At 41.4% G+C, this 21,296-nt stretch overlaps 1 protein-coding gene and 1 pseudogene across 1 annotated transcript; both read right to left on the reverse strand.

Moving 5' to 3' along the window:
* Positions 1-1,361: 1,361 nt before the first annotated feature.
* On the reverse strand, positions 1,362-2,484 carry LOC119361385 (annotated as a pseudogene).
* A 15,632-nt stretch (positions 2,485-18,116) lies between these two features.
* Positions 18,117-19,121, reverse strand: LOC119368755 (protein FLOWERING LOCUS T-like). The gene is made up of 4 exons (XM_037633916.1): positions 18,930-19,121; positions 18,686-18,747; positions 18,473-18,513; positions 18,117-18,343 (listed from the first exon to the last, which is right to left on the reverse strand). Exons 1-4 carry the CDS (start codon positions 19,119-19,121, stop codon positions 18,117-18,119), a joined length of 522 nt encoding a protein of 173 aa, XP_037489813.1.
* Positions 19,122-21,296: the final 2,175 nt, after the last annotated feature.

Below are 21,296 nucleotides of genomic sequence, written 5' to 3' on the forward strand. Positions count from 1 at the left end.
CATCCCTATATAGTATTGTTCAACGACGTGATGCTTATGTTGCAACGATAATGCAGTCTATCCCCCTTAATATTCATTTTAGGAGAACGCTTGTTGGCAACCAGTGGGAAGCCTGGCTTCATTTAATGAGTAGACTGATTGAGGTTCAGCTATCTCATCAGCCAGATCAGTTATGCTGGAAGCTTACTAGGTCTGGAGAGTTCACAATTAAATCGATGTATATCGATGTCATCGACTCTAGCGCCATTCCTAGTTCCGAATATGTTTGTAAAGTCAAAGTTTCTTTGAAAATTGAAGTGTTTATGTGGTTTGTACATAAACAAGTCATATTAACAAAGGATAACTTGGTAAACCTAACTGGACAAGATCTACTAGGTGTAGTTTTTGTGATTGGGATGAAACTATCAAGCATCTTTTTTTTGATTTCCCGTTGGCCAAAGTGTTGTGGTAGATGGTGCACATTGCCTTTAACATTACTCCTCCGAATTCTGTCAGTACGTTATTTGGAACGTGGCTTGCTGGGATAGAGTTTGAAATAGCTAGGCACATTCGTGTAGGAGTATGTGCTTTGTTGTGGGCAATTTGGAACTACAGAAATGATTTGGCTTTTAACAGAACAACAAATATTCATGTTTTGCAGGTTATATTCGGAGCCACTACGCTGATCCGTATGTGGTCGTTACTCACTCCAACGGAGGCCAGGGAGCGTTTGGTTACTGGATCTATCCGGTGGGAGATGGTAGCATGGGATATCTTCAACCGGTTTGGATGGCGGTCATGTAATAGGATAGGCGATTAGTTTTTCTATCTTTGTTATGCCAGCCGGTTGTGGCCTCTTGGCTTTTGTGTTTTTGGTGTTGTGGCTCTATGTGAGCTTGCCGTTACTTTGTTTCAGGCTGTAAGACCTTGTTGAACTTATTTGCTTATTTATAAAGATGGTCGTATGCATCGTTCTGATGCAGAGGCCGGGGAGTCCTCCCTTTTTGAAGAAAAAAACTTGGCACACGCCCACAACCCTAGTTTGGCGAGGTGCTATCATTCGCGAGGGACCAAGTGCATTGCACATTGTTTCACAAAATAAAATTGATAGAGGGAGCATTGTTCATTTGCCAACAATAACATGTATATTATGATTATTAAATGTTTAAACCATGCACCAAGTACACGGTATATTCCAGCACAAGTACGTACTGCCGATCGAGATAGCCAGTATTACACATTGTCATAGTATGTGTATCTGAAGCAGCTATATATCTAGCTTACACATATTTATTCATTTATTCATTTATTTAGTGTGACACGTTTGGATGAAGCGATCGCGCGCTTGTACGTACCACGTAGTGCCAGCCAGCTTGCTCGATTTAGCTGTACCTCCGGCCACCGCAGCTGCCCTCCCTCTGGCAGTTGAAGTAGGCGGCGGTGACCGGGGCACCGAGGCCGTAGCACTCGGCCAGGTCCCTGGTAACGAAGTTGAAGCGCCACCCTGGCGCGTAGATGGCCTGCCGCACCGCCTGCCGGAACATCACGAATGCCACGCGGTGGATCCCGCCGTCGGCTGCGGCCTCTCGTACGCCACCACCTCAGTTCCTGCATGCAGCCATGCACACACGCAAATGTTTGATTAATGGTTTTCATCGGACTATCTGTTTTTTGCTCGTAGTCTGTACGATAAATTAACTTCTTATTACCACGGCTCATGTCACTTTCTTATTACCACGGCTCACGTCACCTCTGTCTGGTATGTCTGTCACCATCCTGTATGTAGTCAAGAAATTAAACTGAAGTAATTAGCTTAATTCTCCATAGTATAGTAGTAATAAATATATACATACACTCAATATTATATATTTTTCTCACGAATTGGTTAGCACACAAAGTGCATGCATGGCATGCACAAAAAACAAAGGTATCTAGCTACGGGTAAAGCTAGCTAAATTAGGCAGCATGCACGTACCAATGGAGGTACTCCCGTTGGGAAGGGTTGGTTGGGCTGGGTATATCAGGGTCGACCATCACCTAGTACCTAGAACTCATCTAAATGAGATATAATTTGGTCCCATTCACTTTGAAAACAAAAACATATACAACCCACGTCAGCATACACGCATCTTATAGCATCACATCCAATGGCTATAAAAGGTGAATGAGACCAAATTATATCTCATCTAGATGAGTTCTAGCAAAACTGGAAAAAAAAACATGGTGCACATGGTGCATGTTTAAAACAAACGACGCGCGTGCATACATGCATGAATTCATGCAACCAAATGAGTGGAGACGTATGGCCACTCACGAGCGTGTAGAGTGACCCGCGGCGTCCGTGATCCGCACCGTCGGCTGGTTCTCCACCTGCGACGGCCTCAGCTCGAACCCGTTGGTGATCTTGCGGTTGTTGTACAGCACCCTCAGCTGTGCCGCCGTGTCGAAGTAGTCGACCACGTCGCCGACGATCCTCCCCACGATGAGCGGATCCCTCGACGCCATCCTCGATCACCACCGCCCACTCTTGTTACTTAGGTTTAATTAGATGTAGCTAAGCTAGCCAGTACTGCCTTACGTGAAAGCTTGGGGTGGTATATGCAGCGGCATAGGTCCTGCTATTTATAGGCGTCCCGGTGAAGTCCCAACGCACGCGTTCTCAGTGTGACCACGGCCCAAAAGATACGAGGTGTGGTGTGCCTTTTCGCCAATCCTAGACTGATCACAAGTACCTGAAAGATTCTGGACTGCAAAAGTGTTTACGTGCGACATTGTAGAACCTGTGGCAGCTCCATCGTTCCTGATCAGACGGCTGAGATGTTGCCGCCAGAGAGTTTGCATTATGATCTGACGACTGGAAATTGTTGCCACTTGGCAGCAAGTAGGATAGGGGCTTCTTCTTGGAATCTGATAACTTTCTGGCTTTCTGCAATGGTCCATCTCAATCTTTTAGGCCTAGATAGTGGAAAGGACCCCTTTGGAGTTATAATATGCACCTCGACAAAATCTTAAGCTATAAAATACAAGTCTTCTTTCTTCTTACAAGATACATGCAATATAAGTACGGGGGCGGGGGGTGGGGGGGGGGGTACTCTGAAGTCTCCTCCAGTACATCATCCCATGGCATGAAATGATGAAGATCATCTTCAACATTCTCCTGCTCAACATAGTGTGCAATACATTCTTGACAAGAAACTAGCGCTATGGGTCAGCACAAGCCATGTGGTAGCTGGAATGCAAAAATAACGTTGGGGGTTTTGACTCACAAGTCACCACCAAATCTGTCGTTCTCAAAAATGAAATATTGAGAAATCAATTACCATCAAGGGGCATACAAACATATCTACAAACCTCTATGCTACTCCATATGGCGTTGATCATCCTGTTACACGTTACAGTTTTTCAGGCATGCCTATCTCTTAGGGGACTGAGATTTTGCTAGACCTAAGTATAATATGTCACAAAATAAAGCTAGCAATCACTATCAACAGACAATCACAGCAAAATTCAGAAAAATGGATCCAATGGCCTATGTACTCGATAAGTGAGAATTAGGCAATCAATGGTACGTACATAACAATGCAAGTTTTGACCTGATGCAGAGTTCTAATAGCCCAGTGTAATCGCCTTTTATATAATCTATTACATATGGGACGGCCGAGGAAGTCATCAGACATAAGCCTAGAGGAAAAACTATTTGTGATGCATGTCCATTTATGATTGTGTTTTTAAACGGGTCACATGTGAGAAATTATCTCTAATGGTTTTACCGGCCGCTTATAAAACCATTTTAACGGGTTAATTTTGGGAACTTCATGTGGGCGGCGGTTTCCGCTTCCTGGCCGTCATTGATGGCTACCTTCACTGATGGGTAACCCGCTATTTTTTTTCAAACGGAAGCAAAAGATTTGCATCATCGATTAATTGAAAAAGAAAAGAGTTTTCTGGTTAATTTAAGGAGAACCGGACAAATGGATCAGGCAACCACACCCAATGCATGAAACCTCACAGCCACACAGGTGGCCCAACAAAATGCTGTCAACACGCGACAACTGCAAACTCGAACACCCTCCATGATGTTATATGCTCATCTAGATAGCAGGTGGTTCGGCACCCACCCATAATTAATCCTTCAAGCTACTTAAGCTCAACCCACAACTACATGTTTCTCCAAAATCTTTATGTTTTGTATAATGCACCGCAACTTCGCGGTCTTATATATGTTGAATTTTTACCATTTGAGCACTTTGGATATTGATTGTACATCAACTATTTCTTAGTGTCTAAGGTTACTAATTGTTGACTATTGCCAATTCCTGTATTTTTGCTCTAATTATGTATTTGGATAGTTTATGGGTAGAGATAGGGAAAAATGAGGGTGGGGTCAGGTGTGGTAGATTTCTGGGAGAGGGGCAATATTTTGATATTTTACTTATGTTTATGATATATTCTCGTAAATAAGTACTAGATAATTGCCCGTGCATTGCAGCCGAGAGATAAATAATGCTAGTGTAGTACTTTATTATAGCCCACTATTATACATGTTGGCTATTAAATTGGCTATAAATAACATGGCAAGATGCTACAGCCACCGGTCGACTATATTATAAACTATGCTCTTAACTATTGCGTGGTGCATGGAGCTAATGATGTGGCTGCCTAAGAGCATGGTTAATAGTATTGCCAACTGTTGACTATAAGAAAGTGACATGTCATCTATAGCCAACTTATAGCCAACATGTATAACAAATTAGTTATAAATATGTGCTACATTATTAATACATGGCTCACTTTTCACTCTCACATAGTGATTAGGAGCACGTGCTGCAGCTGGCTCTTGCATGAGAGCCCGCTTACATTCTCTCTCCTATCCTCTCTGCTCCAACTAAGCATTAGAAATATTTCTTTACTTCTTACAGCCTGCTGACTATATCTTATTGTACTCGCTCTAACCAATCGTGCACGCGCATACAACACAGAGAATCGAGGGAAATTTACTGCCAACGTTTAGGGGCCTTGCAAAAATGGAAATCGATAGTTTGCTGAGAGGCCAAATAAACTGAGATGAAGGGAGTACCACACTAGCATTTAAGTATGTCCTCCTTCGTTGATGTGATTTGTAAGATGAGCTCAATAAACCGGAAAGGAGTATCTACCCATATTACATCATTTCAAATCTAAATTCGAAGCATAGTTCGAGACACATAAAAAGGATAAATATCAACATGAATAATGGTTAACCCAAATCGGGAAATGAATTGGACCGATTTCCAAAAAAGATTGATGTCTAGAGAAAATCAGACATCATTTTTAATTAAGATAAAACTCAGTCTGGCTAACCCACCCCACATGGTGCTACCTAGTATGAAATGAACCCGGGTGACTGCTACATCTACCAGATTTTGTTTGCTCAGAAAGAGGGACTTTCTCTTGACCCGTGACCACTATCCCATGCATATACTACTACACAAGACACACACGTAATTTTGGCACCATGACCAGGACAGGACTGTTCTAATAGCCGCACATTCTTGAATATATTGCGACGCCGGGGGAAACCAGCGACCGAATCCACGATGATTTTGCATCCCTGCGTTGCCGACAGGAGCCCCGTTATAATTTTGTGTACGATAAATTTAAGTCGAAGCTCTCTACTTACAAAGCTAATAGGCTTTCACATGCAGCTAGATTGACCTTGATCAAATCTGTGTTCTTTTCAATTCCTGTCTACTACATGTCTAACATTTTGTTTTCTAAGAAATTTCTTGCTAGGCTCACATCTATCATCAGGAATTTTTGGTGGACAGGTATTAAGGATGACTCTACTAAAAGGGCTCTATGTTTGAGAGCCTGGGCGGACATATGCACAGATAAGAAGATAGGAGGCCTAGGAATTAGGAATCTACAAGCCATCAACCAAAGTTTAATTCTTTCTGCAGCTTGGAGAATAGCTAAGGAGCCTAACAGTAATTTGGCTCTTATTCTCAAGTCAAAGTACTATGCAAATACCTCATTTTGGAGAGCAGAAGCCAATATGCCTAAGTCAGCTTTCTGGACAGCCATATTGAAGGTAAGACATCTACTGAGCTCTGCATCTTTTTATCAACTTGTGGATGGAAGCTCCTCCATTTGGAGCTCTCCATGGTTCTCTAAATGGCAAGATATTTATGACAATTTGAATATTCAACAACCACCTTACTCCTATCCAGCTGTAGTAAAAGATCTGTGGTCCAATAATCAAAAGGTATGGAACACCCAACTAGTTAATACCTTGTTTACCCCTGAAACTGCGGCTGTCATCTTGCAAACCCCTATAGTTGATTCTCTAGGCCATGATTTGCTTGTATGGAAGCTAACCCCTGCAGGTGAATTCTCAACCAAAAGTGCCTACAAGCATTGTTACAAAAATCTTGAGCTCCCTATTAATCAGAGACCTAAGCCAGTGCCACAACAGGTAATCTCTCTTCTCAATCAGGTTTGGGCAGAAAAAATGATGTTACCCAGGGTTCAAACTTTTGCTTGGAGACTACTTCGGCGAGCCCTAGCTACTGGGAAAAGAGCAGGTAAGTTTTCCAAACATATAAAATCTGAGTGCTCCAGGTGTGGCATGGAAGAAGATGAAATGCACATGTTATTCTTATGTCACTTCTCCAAAGCGGCTTGGTTTTCACATCCTTGGTACATCAGAACTGAAATGTTAGCTGCCACACATCAAACTATACCCGATATGATACAGTATTTGCTTTCTTCCAATCACCCTCACATTTCAACTATTAATCTCTATACTTTTCTCTGGTGTTTATGGAAAGTGAGAAATGACTATTTATTTAATCGCAAGAACATTAAGCCAGAGCAAGTTTTTGTTGTGTACAATGCTGTTATGCAGGACACAGACACTTCACTGATGAAGGAGTTACATGTTCATGATTCAACTTGGAAGGGACATCACGGTCAGCCAGAACAGCTAAAGCTTTCTACTGTTCTTACTTCTCAGTCTACAATAGATTTTCCAGGTACACAAATATACTCAGATGCAGCTTGGTCGTTGGAGCCAGGACAAGCTGCAGCAAAGGCGGGTATAGGTGTTTTTCTACAAATTAACGGGCAACATACCGATCATCTATACATCTCTGCTGTGTCGTCACCAGTAGCATCAGCTTTGCAGGCAGAAGCTTATGGACTGCTGTTGGCGGTGAAGATTGCAGCTCAACTACATGTGCAGGATTCGAAGTTTTTGACAGACTCTGAAGTGCTTGCCTCAGCGGTTGTACAACCTGATATTACTAAAGCAGGTCCGTGGGCTATCCGGCCAATCTTAGCTGCTATCCAGACCACGCCTTCATTTCATCCATATAGAATACTCAAAGTGCACAGAAGTCTGAATTTCAAGGCACACCATCAGGCTAGACTTGCTGTCAAAGTGCAAGATAAACCTTTTAGCTCTACTTGCCTACATTCAGATCAAGGTTTAGGTACTAATTTGGAACGATGTCCTACCTGTAATGAGCTATCAGCAATGAGTGCTCAGCCACTCGAACTGCTATTTGTAAAGTGTGCTTAATGCCATATTAATGAAATCCTTCTGTTCAAAAAAAAAAAACAAAGCTGGAGCTCGACGGCGACGGGAGAATGATTAGGTGAGAGCGGCTGCAGATCGATGGTCAGCCATGCATGTCGCCGCGCGCCGCAAACAGAAATTTTGTGTGATCCCGTGATGGGTACGTGACGCGCGTCTCCGTAGGCATGCAGCAGCAGCTCCCCCGTTTGCTCCTGATTTGCCGACGGACGCTTTTTTTTTTCGGGTCAACCGATGGACGCTTTTCGAACGATGCACATGCATCACTTGTCATCTCTAGCCGCGCCCCCGCGCCCCCAACAGGCCCCAGAAGATGATTTTTTAGCGCCAGCGGCCGAAAATCGGCCCAGTCGCGCCCACAGGATCTCATTTAGCGCTGGTTTGGGCTAAATTAACAGCCGGTGACCCCGAGCCGAACCCAAGCGTCCAGAGGTCGCCTGGGGCGCCGGCAGAAGCGAAAAAAGACATGGGGCCGCTCTATCGGCGAGAGGAGGCCCTTTTCCCGCCGTTTCCTCCCGCTTTCCCCCTCAGCTCCCCTCTCATTCTCCATTCCTCCTGCCAATCTCCTCCTCCTCCATTCCAAGCCGGCCGCCATGCCATCGAAGAAGTACGTGGTACCCCGCGCCGCGACGGATACCGCCATCGCCGTCCAGCCGAAGCAGAGGAAGCAGAGGGCGTCGCCGTCCAAGCCCCCGGGCATGACTAACGCCGACTGGAAGGCGGAAGTTCAACACCGGGAGGCTGTCACCGCCGACAGTCGGAACAGGGCCAAGAAGGCCCGGGACAGGACGGCCCTCGCGGCTGCGGCGGTGGCGGAGCAGACGGAGCACTCGACCGAACAAACCGAGGCGGCTTGCGCGAGGATGATGAATCCGCCAAGCGGCCACAGCCCGTACGCGTCCTGGAGCCAGCAAAGCGTGGGATCTCCGGTTGGCTTCTCGTCGTCGTCACAACCCTGGAACTGCATGGCATCGCCGGGCTGCGCCGACGGAGATGCGCACGGCGGGTTCAACCCCAACATCACCTTCCCCATGGTCACCCGACCCAGCGAACGCCCTCGCCCGCCTTCGCCGGCATGCAGTACCCTCCGTACACCTACTCACCGTTGGCGTACGCAGCCTCCTTGACGCCACCTCTCCGGCGTTGCGAGCTGCTCTTCTCACAAGTCTCCTCGACGCATCTCGGCGACACTGACGCGACGGAGGCCGACATGGAAGACATCATCACGACCGGCTCGGCCGCCGCCGCCTCCCCGGGTTTACTGCCCAAGACAACACAATGGACCACAATGGCGACATGGACGGCGAGCTCGACTACGGCGACGAAGAGCCAGAGGAGGAGGAGGAGGAGGAGCCGGCACCTGCTCCGGCAAGGAAAGGGAAGAAGAAGAAGCCGACGGCCAGGACTTGTGGCATTTTTTTTTTGGTGCAGGAATGGACCTAGTTTGAATTTGCGGCGCCTTGAGGTCGGCACCTGGGGGCGTGGCTGGGGCCTTGATCGCCCCCAGGGCCTAAAAATCGACGGGTGAGCGCCCGAAAGAGCGCCGGCCTATGCGCTGGGGGGCCGAACGGCTGGAGATGCTCTAAAAACCTTGCGTGGCTGGGCCCGGTGAGCGAGAGAATTGACCAAGGAAACTTCTCTCTTCAATAGTACTACTGCACTCACCTTTTTCAAAATATATATAAGGTGTATAAGTTTCTTCCAAAATCAAAGTTATGAATGTTTGATTAAGTTTAGAGATTTCAAAATATGAGGTGCATAATTTTTTGTCTAAAGTCAAAGTTGCGTGAAGTTTAAGGATAAAAGATTCTACTTCTAAAGTACATGATGAAAGTACATTTAACGATGAGCCGTTGATATTGATTTGATATTGTACGTGTAGATGATTATTTCAACAAATATAGTCAAATTTACTAGGCTTTGACGTAAGACAAAACTTATATGCCTTGTATTTTAGAAGGGCATCCATTTTAGAATGGATGTACTGTGGCTTCCCGCGGGCATGAAAATTACTGGGAAAGCAGGTATCACCCGATGTGAGTGCGGTATTTATTGATTAACGGATGTGGTACATGGCTCGATTTGTTGCAAGAGGTAAGATATGACTTGCACTCATATTTTATTTTATTTTGCGGGGAACTAGCACTCATATTTATCTAAGTTTAAAACCAGACCATACAAGACCAAAACTTCCTAACTCTAAACGTACAAATTGGTTAAAATTCCCTCTCAATCATAACATATCTATGTTGAGAACAAGCACAGCATATTCTTTTCTTGACGTTCATACATTTATTTTCTCTGTTTAGATGTTCATATTTTAGCTCCTTGCAGGCTAGTTATTTTTCTTCTCAGTTTTTTTCCTTCATTAGATAAATTTACTTTAAAAAATTTAAACCATAAATTAGATAAATGTTAATGCAGTGTAAATATTTTTAGCGTACTTTGAAAAATTGTTCATAGCATTTGAAATGATATCATGATATATAAAAAATGTTCACCCGTTTCAAAAACTGTACGCTCATTTTAGAAAAATTTGTTAAAGTATAAAAAAATATTATCCTAATTCATTAATATGTTATAGTAATTCATAAAAATGTTTTGTCCCATTAAAAATGAACGGTAAAATTAAAAAATGTTAACACATTTAAACGAGATGTTTGTGACATTTGAAAATGAAGTGTTTATACAATGTAATTTCTTTCTAGTTTAGAAAGGTGTTTTTTTACCATTAATAAAATTGGTTGAACTATATTTGAAAAAGAATTAACATGTATTCGTAAAACATTTCACAAACCTGAATTTGAATAATGTTAAACATGTATCTAGATAATGTTTCAGATGTCTAAAAAATGAATAATGTCTATTAAAAAAGTAGACATCAAAACATGTATCTAGGGGTGGGAGTAATCTTTGCAAGGAGTACTCATCAATTAGTGATTGCAGGCTGCAACCACTCAATTGTGACAGGCCTCATATGTTCTTATACGTGCGAAAAGTGGGCTTGGCCAATTTGGATTGTTGTTTTTTCCTTCTTCTCCATGGGTTTTTGATCCCTCAAAAAAAATCTTGTTCGGTTTTCATGTTTTATTGATTTGTGTCGGTTCAATTTTATTCTTTTTTTTAGATCGAGGGTTCATTTTTATTCTGCATGAATCTCTGCATGTCTTCAAAATATTAATCATGTCTAAAAAATATTAAGCATGTATAAAAGAAAGGTTCCTGATTTATATGAAAAATGTACAATGTGTTTGAAAAAATAAGACATTTGTAGGAAAATAAAAAGAAATAGTAAAGTAAAATGTGTTAATTAAACAAGGTGAAACCCCGAAGAAGGAAAAAAAGGAAATCCAAAAATGATAAATAAAAAAGATGAAACTAGAGAAAAGCCCGAAAGAAACCACAGAGAAATAAAATCACGTGGCAGCTATAGTATTGGGTCGCCCATGTGGCACCACGCCAGGGCTAGACCGAGTTAGGTCTCACGGTGCCCGATAAATAGCCATGTAACGGGAGCAACTAGTTGACAAGCGCTCCTTCGGGAGCCTCGCGACGATCACTTGCGGGTGGGCTGAGAGTGTGCCACTTGGCGCACTCTCAGCCACCGCCACATGTCGTGCTTTGGGCGCTTCCTCTGGATTTTTTTATTTTTCGCACGTGTTTTCTTCTTTTAAACCGATTTTTTTTCGACTTTTGGTTTTTCACCGGTCTTCCTTAACTTTTCGAGCAAAAAAAATTTGAAAATTAAAATTCCGCCACGAAAAAACATGTTTTTTTACTTGTGCGAGAGGCACGGTTTTGCTTTCGCGAGACGTAAAAGATTGTGTTTTTTGTTTTTTTCTACCGCGAGAAGCACGGTTTTGCTTCTGCGAGAGGCACAGTTGTGCTTTCGCAAGAGGCACGGCTATGCCTCTCTGAAACGAAAAAAACATTTTCTATTTTTTTCCTTCCATTAGAGACACGATTGTGCTTTCGTGAGAGGCACGACTGTGCCTCTTGCAAACGGAAAAAAGTTTTCTATTATTTTTTTTCTTCCGCGAGAGGCACGGCCGCGCCTCTTGAAAATGAACAAAAAAACATGTTTTCTATTCTTTTCCCTTCCGCGAGAGGCACGGCCTTGCTCGCGCGAGAGGCACGGCCGTGCCTCTTTCGGAAAGGGAAAAACCATGCTCCCAGTTCGGTTTTTCCGTTCGGTTTTTTGGTGAAAAAAAGTTCGTTAAAACCTATCAACATGGGATCTAGTTTTGAAGATCTTGACGCAATCCTGGACGCACGATTTAAGAGATAAAAAGTTTTGAATAAAGGAATCCAAAAAAAGGAAATACTCACATGTTGCAACGACAAGTGGCCCACATGCAGCGCGCCACTTGTCGTAACCTAGGGGTGGGAGTAATCTTTGCAAGGAGTACTCATCAATTAGTGATTGCAGGCTGCAACCACTCAATTGTGACAGGCCTCATATGTTCTTATACGTGCGAAAAGTGGGCTTGGCCAATTTGGATTGTTGTTTTTTCCTTCTTCTCCATGGGTTTTTGATCCCTCAAAAAAAAATCTTGTTCGGTTTTCATGTTTTATTGATTTGTGTCGGTTCAATTTTATTCTTTTTTTTAGATCGAGGGTTCATTTTTATTCTGCATGAATCTCTGTGGTTCAGCTTTCTTTTTTTATTGATTCTTTTTATCTAGTTTATAATGTTTTTATTTCCTTTTTATGTTTGTATTTCCCCTTTTTATTCTTATTTTTATATACTTTATTTTTTTAATGCATGGTGGTATTTGTATTATTAGATACATGATGCACATTGTCTATACAAGACAAACATTATCTTTGGAGGTAACGAGCAACCAAGCAACATCCTGCTAGACGTGCAGATGAACCCGAAAATATCAGATTTGGGAATGGCAAGGATCTTTGGAGGCAACGAGCAACAAGAAAGTGCCAGACGAGTTGTTGGAACGTAGTAAGTACTTCTTTCACTAGCTCTTGGTCTGAAATTTAATTTAGAAGCCTGAAATATCTCAAAATTTTCAAACAGCGGGTGCATGTCGTCTGAGTATGTGATGGAGCCATGGAGGGCATTTTTTCCGTCAAGTCCGATAGCTACAGCTTTGGTATTTGCTACTAGAGATTGTAAGTGGATTAAAAATCAGCTCAACTCATCATCTTGTGATGGACTTTTCAAATCTCATATCATTTGTAAGTGTTAGATACCGTGTAATGAAACGCTTCAGATTCTGATAACTTAACAAGAAATGCAGTATTAGCATTTAGCAAATATAACGAATTTCGTCGTGATGTTCCAGGCATGGAACTTGTGGGCAGATGGCAAAGTGAAGATTTTGTGGACGCAGCCGTCACCGAGAGCTACTCGCTTGATGAAGTGTCCAAGTGCATCCATGTTGGGCTCTTGTGTGTCCAGGACCGCTCCAGTGCTAGGCCTCACAAGTCATCTGTTGTGTCCATGCTCGACAGCGAAGTCATGCCTCGCGCAGCACCGAAGCAACCTATGTAGTTTGCGCAGATAAATTACGAAACCAGTAAGGTGGTAGAGGACCTACAAAATTCTGCCAATGGCGTGAGCCTTACAGCCCTTGAAGGACGATAATTGTGCCATTCCCTATTAACTATTCAGATTTACTTATATTCGAAGGAATATATTCTATTGAAGATTTGCGTCCTTTTCCTTGTTGGTTATGGCATTAAACCCACTTTTGTTGGGCTGTACCGTTGACACGGGTTGAGAATTCTTTGTCAAATTAATTGAGCTATAAGCATGTTAAATGTTTTTTATTTCATGTTTTTTGTTTTATTTCTTTGTCATTATATATATATTCACCATTTTTCCTATTTATATTTTCCAAAATATTCTTGGAAAAAATACTTGGGTTCAAAACTTAGTTAATGTAATTTATAAAATGTTCATTGTTACATAAAAGTTCATCATGCATTCACAAAATTGTTCAATGTATTTGCAAAAATTATTTGCTATGATTTTAAAAATATTCACAACATTGAAAAAAACCACTATGGTTGTGAGAATTTTTTTTAGGCAACCTACAGAAAGTCAAAAAAACTGAAAAGCTATCGGCTTTGGACGGTCTACACTGACAAGCAGTACATGGTCAACACACAGAACCGAGAAAACTTAGGTCACACTGGCGAGCAGCAGAGAAGAAAACCAATATGGTTGTGTTTGCCAGTAAAAAAACGGAGTCCACCAACAGTATTTTTTGAAATGGCTCTTGGCAGCACATGCTCCTGTGTGTCAAAAATGTTTTTTAATATCACAAAAATCTACAAGTCAAATGTGTTCATAGTCACATCCAAATGCTACCTGCAATTTTTTAGGGAGAGAGTTTAAGCATTCTGACTTGTGCAGAAAAGAACGAATCAAACACCAAATGTTACCTCATATTGTTACTCTCAAAGAAAAATCACTGATGAAGTAGTGTCATCCCATTTTTGCATGAAAATTGTCAAGCACGCTTGTTACACTAACATAAACGTATACATAAAAGCATATTTTTAAAATTGTATTTACTATTTATTATGATTTTATTGTTCATTCGGTAGCATACGTATGCTCCCCGGAGCCAAAATGGTGCAATTTTTTTAGCACAGGTTGATAATACAGATAGTAGGTTGGCCCGTGTGAGTGTTGCATGTAGGCAGTTCGTCCATAACACTGGAGTGTCTAGGTGAACCCCCTACCTGCTGCTTGCTGCGGGGATGCACATGCGGTCACCCGACTGGGTCGGCCCACTAGTGAGCACAACGAAGCGGGATGGGGCACTGTACCAATCCGCAATGTCTAGTAGTGGATCGAACTCCATACTCTAGTGAATCGGATGGAGGACATGAAAAAAATAGAATAATCTTTTAAAAGGTGGACATTTTAAGAATTTTCAGTATTGTATCAAAAATGTGTTTTTTAAAACCCGAGCAAATTTTGAAATTCTATACATTTTATGAAAACTTTGAACAGTTTTCTTTTAATTTTCCAAACAGTTTTTGAAAACACGACACAAATTTATAAACGTAATATTTTTTAAAATTCTAAACATTTTATGAAAAATGCTATTTTTTATTTGTTTGGAAACGTGGATATTTTTTAAAAATCTGCATTTTTGTAAACATGGACACTTCTGCAAAATTGCGAACATGTTTTGTAAACACGGACATACTTCCAAATCTATGAACATTTTTGGAAAATGCAAACATTTGTGAAATTTTGAAAAAGGAGAAAAATAGAAAAGAAAAGGAAACAGAGAAAATAAAGGAAAATAAAATAAAATGAAACCCAGAAAAGCAGTAAAGACAACAGAAAAGGCGGTTCCGAAGGATCCCAAATCTGGATAGGAAGCTTCCATAAAGTTCCAGAAATCGGGATTCTGTCCGCATTTAACTGGCTCTAAATGGGTCGGTCCATCTAACGCCCGCTAGTCGCTGTCCTATGCATTTCAGCGACTACTTGACTGAAAATCGGCAAATAGGAAAATCGTGTCTAGGTCTCTTTGTTCATTTGGATTCTCTCCGCATGTAAGACAGGAATAGACAACTCGCCTCAAGCGACAATGTAACGGATCGATCCATTAGTTGTTACGTTTGTTCATTTGTGTCTTTCTTTTACTCTCCTTTTCTTGTTTTACTTTTGTTTATATTTCAATATAAAAGCTAATTTTCTTTTGTTTATGTATATTACAAAAATTAATTTACTTTGATTTAAAAAAGTCACCACACATTAAATATATGTTCAATATTAAAATGTATTCACGAAATTTTAATAATTTTTCATACCACTACAAAACATGTTCTTGTAGTTCAGAAAATGTTACGTTTAAATTTGTGTTCATGATACTTTTCCAAAACATTCATGAAAATGTAAAAAAATCTGAAATGTTTTGTAAAAATGTTCATGACATTTAGAAAACAAATTGGTTTGAATTATGTTTCAAGACATTTTTCAAATAATGTTCACTGAAATGAAAAACATCGTTCTTGGAATTTTATGAAAATGTTCACAATATATAAAAACTGTTTGCATATCATAAATATGTTCAGTAAATTTTTATAAGATGTTCAAATTGCGCTTAAAAATTCATGTATTTAAAAATGTTAAATTTGCATTTTAGAAATTTTAAACATTTATTAGGATAAATGTACAACATTTATTTTGAAGACATTCAAAGTATATTTAAAAAATGCTCAACCTGCATAGAAAAATGTTCAATGTGTATTAAATGAAAGTCAACATTTATTTTAGAAAAGGAAACAAACAGCAAAATGTAAAAACTAAACTATAAAAAACAAATGAAAATAATAAGAGAAAATAACAATAAGTTGAAGAAATAGCACGGTACCTTCCCAAAACCAGCCAATACTATCTGGGAGGTTTCGCGAACCGGTCTTTAGAAGATTCTCAAAACCACTTCTTGGCATGTCCTGTAGGCGCCGTGTGTCTCAAGGCAAGCAAGATATCGTATAACACTCACTACGGGTGGTACATAGTATTTTTCTTCTTTTGTGCATTGTGTTATTTCAATATTACCTTTATTTATATTTGGGTTTTGTTTTTCTACTTGTTTTTGTTCTTTTCCTGGTTTCTGTTTATTGGTTCTTGGTCATTCTTTTTTTTTTCATTTTCCTAATTTTATTTCTATTTATTTTTCAATTTGTTGTTATTTCAAAGAAATATACACACTTATTGAAAAACACACGAGATCTTCTTTAAATCATGCGAGCACTTTTTAAAAACTAAATGAACACTTTAAAAATTCTTGAAATTTATTTTTTTAAGTTGCTGAACACCTTTTAATACATGAATATTTTGAAATAAATGCGTAAAAATCTTAGGACGAGCCCAAATAGACTATCCCCTCGAATAGACCAAATATGTGATATGGGTCTCCATTATGGCTAGCCCAAGATTATTTCCAACACATGCCTTTCGTTCCACCCGCATCAAATATTATACCTCCTCGACACTATATTTGCTGCCCTAGGTTTTTTAGATGGAGACCTGCGAAGACCCGGTTCAGATATGTTTTTTCTCGTGACATGCTTTTTTGGCCCATATCAGAAGCCATGCCGATAAAAATGATTTCTTGTATAGTAGCGTGCTCTTCTTCGGGAGCAAAGTTTTAGTGGATGGGGACATTGGAGCACTTCATTTCAAATGATTCAAAAATAATGTTTTGAAGTCTAAAAAAAACAGACACAATTTATGTGCAAATTTATACATATTTGCGATGGATTTGTAAAATTTTGATCAAAGATATTATGATTTGCAAGTTGCACAAAGAAATCGCAGCCCAACAACAACAAAAATGGCCCATTTTCATCTACATATTTGTTTGTTTTGTATATGCCACGTATGGAAGTATATTGCTATGAAAATTTCCCTGAACGTGTTATATATTTATTTGTGTATGTCAAACAAATTTCAATTTTTGTGATGTAGATCTTTTTAAGTCCTCCCTTTGCTCTTTTCGGCTCTTCTTGTCCCTTGATATAGTTGCTCCAAGTAGTGGTGGTGTCCTTATGTCCTTTGTATAGCAGCTATCTCCAATTTGATGTGGTGAAGGAGGGTTGCAACAGCCACCCACTCACTATTGATCTCCTTTTGTGCAGTGATGACCACTCGAGCCTAGATCTCCCTGACACGGTGACACAGTTATAGGTGCACTATTGTGGGAAGATGAGATAAAGAAGGAAATGGAGGCGTTGTTGGGTTAGGGAAGAGAACACGTTTGGGTGAGTATGAGAAAAGAGGGATGGATCACGGTTAGAGTTACAACCACGTCGTAATATGCATGGGATTGTGCATACAATCACTAACAAATCTAGTAAAGAGCCGTATGCATTGCGTAGCTAGTCACATAAAACTTTCAAGGATCGTCTAGACATCTAGGATAATATAGCGGACACTTCTTATGAAGAGTCATCCACGGTTATTACAACTACATAGGTGACTCTGGCTGGTAAGTAGTATCCTTCAGCTATACTTTTGCGATTGGGTGTTTTTTTCCTCGACATCAACAATCAACTTGGGGAGATTGTCCTTTCCAAGGGAACAAGAGCATAACACATTGTTTCACAAAATAGAAGATATAATGGAGCAAGCATTATGGCAACAACAACAACGTTAACACGTACTCCCTCCGTTCCTAAATATTTGTCTTTTTAAGATTTCAAATGGACTACCACATAAGGATGTATATAGACATATTTAATAGTGTAGATTCACTCATTTTGCTCCGTATGTGGTCATTAGTTGAAATCTCTACAAAGACAAATATTTAGGAACAGAGGAAGCATATTATATGGTTATTAAATGCTTACGCCATGCATCAAGTACACAGTATATTCCGGCACAAGTACGTACTGCCGATCGACATAGCCAGTGTATTATGCAGTGTCACAGTATGTGTATCTGAAGCAGCTATATATCTAGCTTACACATATTTATTCCTTTATTTATTTAATTTATTTAGTGTGACACGTTTGGATGGAGCGATCGTGCACTTGTACGTATTACGTAGTGCCAGCCAGCTTGCTCGATTCACCGGTACCTCCGGCCACCGCAGCTGCCCTCCCTCTGGCAGTTGAAGTAGGCGGCGGCGACCGGAGCGCCGAGGCCGTAGCACTCGGCCAGATCCCTGGTGATGAAGTTGGAGCGCCACCCTGGCGCGTAGATGGCCTGCCGCACCGTCTGCCGGAACACCACGAATGCCACGCGGTGGATCCCCGCCGTCGGCTGCGGCTTCTCGTACGCCACCACCTCAGTTCCTGCATGTAGCATCCATGCACACAACGTTCCCATCGTGTTAATACCAGCCTCTATTTGTTTTTCATTGGGAAAGACAGTTGCAAAGGATAATTGACATGATACATGTGCTCGGTAGATTGATTTCTTACCACGGCTCACGTCACCTCCGTCTGGTATGTCTGTCACCATCCTGTATGTAGCCAAGAAATTAAACCGAAGCAATTAGCTTAATTCTCTATGGTATAGTAGTAGAAAATATATGCATACACTAATTATTATATATTTTTCTCACGAAATGGTTAGCACACAATGCATGCACGAAAAACAAAGGTACCTAGCTAAATTAGGCAGCATGCACGTACCAATGAAGGTACTCCCGTTGGGAAGGGTTGGTTGGGCTGGGTACATCAGGGTCGACCATCACCTATAGTAACAAAAAACATGGTGCACATGTTATTCATGCAACGCATACGCATGTTTAAAACAAAGGACGCGCGTGCATGCACGCATGATTTCATGCAACTAAATGACGCGCATGCATGCAAGATTTCATGCAACCAAATGACGCGCATGCATGCATGCGTGGAGACGTATATGGCCACTCACCAGCGTGTAGAGTGATCCGCGGCGTCCCGTGATCCGCACCGTCGGCTGATTCTCCACCTGCGACGGCCTCAGCTCGAACCCGTTGGTGATCTCGCGGTTGTTGTACAACACCCTCAGCTGCGCCGCCATGTCGAAGTAGTCGACCACGTCGCCGACGATCCTCCCCACAATCAGCGGATCCCTCGACGCCATCCTCGATCACCACCGCCCACCCCTGTTACTTAGGTTTAATTAGATGTAGCTAGCTAGCCAGTACTGGCTTACGTGAAAGCTTGGGGTGGTATATGCAGCGGCGTAGGTCCTGCTATTTATAGGCGTCCCGGTAAAGTCCCAACGCACGCGTTCTCGGTGTGACCACAGCTCAAAAGATACGAGGTGTGGTGTGCCTTTTTCGCCAATCCTAGACTGATCACAAGTACCTGAAAGATCAGCAATGACCCAGGTAAAGTTATGTATAGATTTTACGTAATAGGCAACGTGCAGGATTGGGATTGGACGGAAGGGTGTGGCAGGGGCCCACACGGGTGAAAATCAGGGGGGGCGATAGATTGGTTAGGCAGGTTAACTCTTGGTACGTTGCTTTCGTAGGTGTAGTATTATTGCCTGAAAGATACTGGACTGTAAAAGTGTTGACGTGCGACATCGTAGAATCTGTGGCAACTCCATCGTTTCTGATCGGACGGCCGAGATGTTGCCGCCATAGAGTTTGGATCACAATCTGACGACTGAAAATCGTTGCCACTTGGCATCAAGTAGGATATGGGCTTCTTGGAATCTGATAACTTTCTGCAATGGTCCATCTCAACCTTTTAGGCCTAGATAGCTAGTGGAAAGGGGCCGTTTGGAGTTATAATCTACAACTCTGACAAAATCGGAACCTACGGTGCGAAAAGAAGAAAAATTATTCTTTCCTCTTACAAGACACATCAAACACTCCGCCACTACAACTATTGGAGTGCTCTGAAGTCTCCGCCAGACTTCAGTACATTATCTTGTGGGTTGTGGCATGAAAGGCTGGAGATCATCTTCAATATTCTCCTGCTCAACATCGTGGAGAATACATTCTTGACAACAAACTAGCGCTAAGGGTCAGCACGAGCCGTGTGGTAGCTGGAATGCAAAAATAACGCTGGGGTTTTGGCTCGCAAGTCACCACCAACACTAGTAGAAAAAGGACCTAATGTTCAGCCTTTAGTCCCGGTTTGTAAATTAACCGGCACTAATGTGATCATTAGTGCCGGTTCGAACGGCTATGCATTAGTCTCGGTTCGTGTTGAACCTTTAGTACCGGTTCGTGTATGTGTCATAAACCGGGACTAAAGGGGCTCGTGGGGCCCCGGCCTGACGCCAGCCTGCCACCACCCCTTTAGTACCGGTTCGTGACTAAAGGGGCTTGTGGGGCCCCGGCCTAACGCCAGCCTGCCACCACCCCTTTAGTACCAGTTCGTGCCACGAAGCGGTACTAAAGGGGTGGTGACAGGCTGGCTTCAGGCCGGGGCCCCACGAGCCCCTTTAGTCCCGGTTTGTGACACATACCGGGACTAAAGGTCTAACCTATAGTGCCAGTTTGTGTCACAAATCGGAACAAAATGGGTCTAATCTTTAGTCACGGTTGGAGACACAAACCGGGACTAAAGGGCAATCTTCAAACTCTAACCCCCCCTGCCCCGGTGTATCACCATTTCAGTTTTGTAAAAAACAAAAAAAATGATAAAAACTTCAAAAATTAAAATCTTCGAGATGTAGTTATGTTACTACATCTACTAGTTAGGAAAATTTAAAAACTTAAATTTGGACATGTTTTGCAAAAAAGTGTTATGAAAAAGTAAAACGGCCATATCTTTTGCATACGATGTCGAAAAAAACACATAATATATAAAAAAATAAGCATGAAAATGCGTATCCGATTTTGACGGCCTACGGCATGTTTGCAAATTTTTAGAATCCGCAAATTCTAAAAGGAAAAAAAGATATGCTCAAATTTTTAGTTTTTTTATTTTCCTTAAATTTGGTCAAATTGTCGTCAAACTATGGTCAAACTAATTATTCAAGAAATATTAGTGTTAATAAATAATTATTTTAGTTTTTTGACTTTTGGTCAAACTGTGGTCAAATTATGATCAAATCTCGTCAAACTATGGTCAAACTACTTATTCAAGAAATATTTCTGTTACTAAATAATAATTATTTTTTAGAATAATAGTTGCAAAGTCAAACGGTGAAACATGTGACTTCATGCTCAAGCTAAATTCCCGAAGGTTAATAGGATTGGCAGCTTACTATTGTCAGGTAAACAACAAGTGCAGACTTGGAAACTAGGAGGAATAGAACTCGGAAGTTAAGCGTGCTTAGGCTGGAGTAGTGAGA

The sequence above is a fragment of the Triticum dicoccoides genome, chromosome 2B (genome assembly GCF_002162155.2).
Source record: "Triticum dicoccoides isolate Atlit2015 ecotype Zavitan chromosome 2B, WEW_v2.0, whole genome shotgun sequence".
Classification (NCBI taxonomy): domain Eukaryota; kingdom Viridiplantae; phylum Streptophyta; class Magnoliopsida; order Poales; family Poaceae; genus Triticum; species Triticum dicoccoides.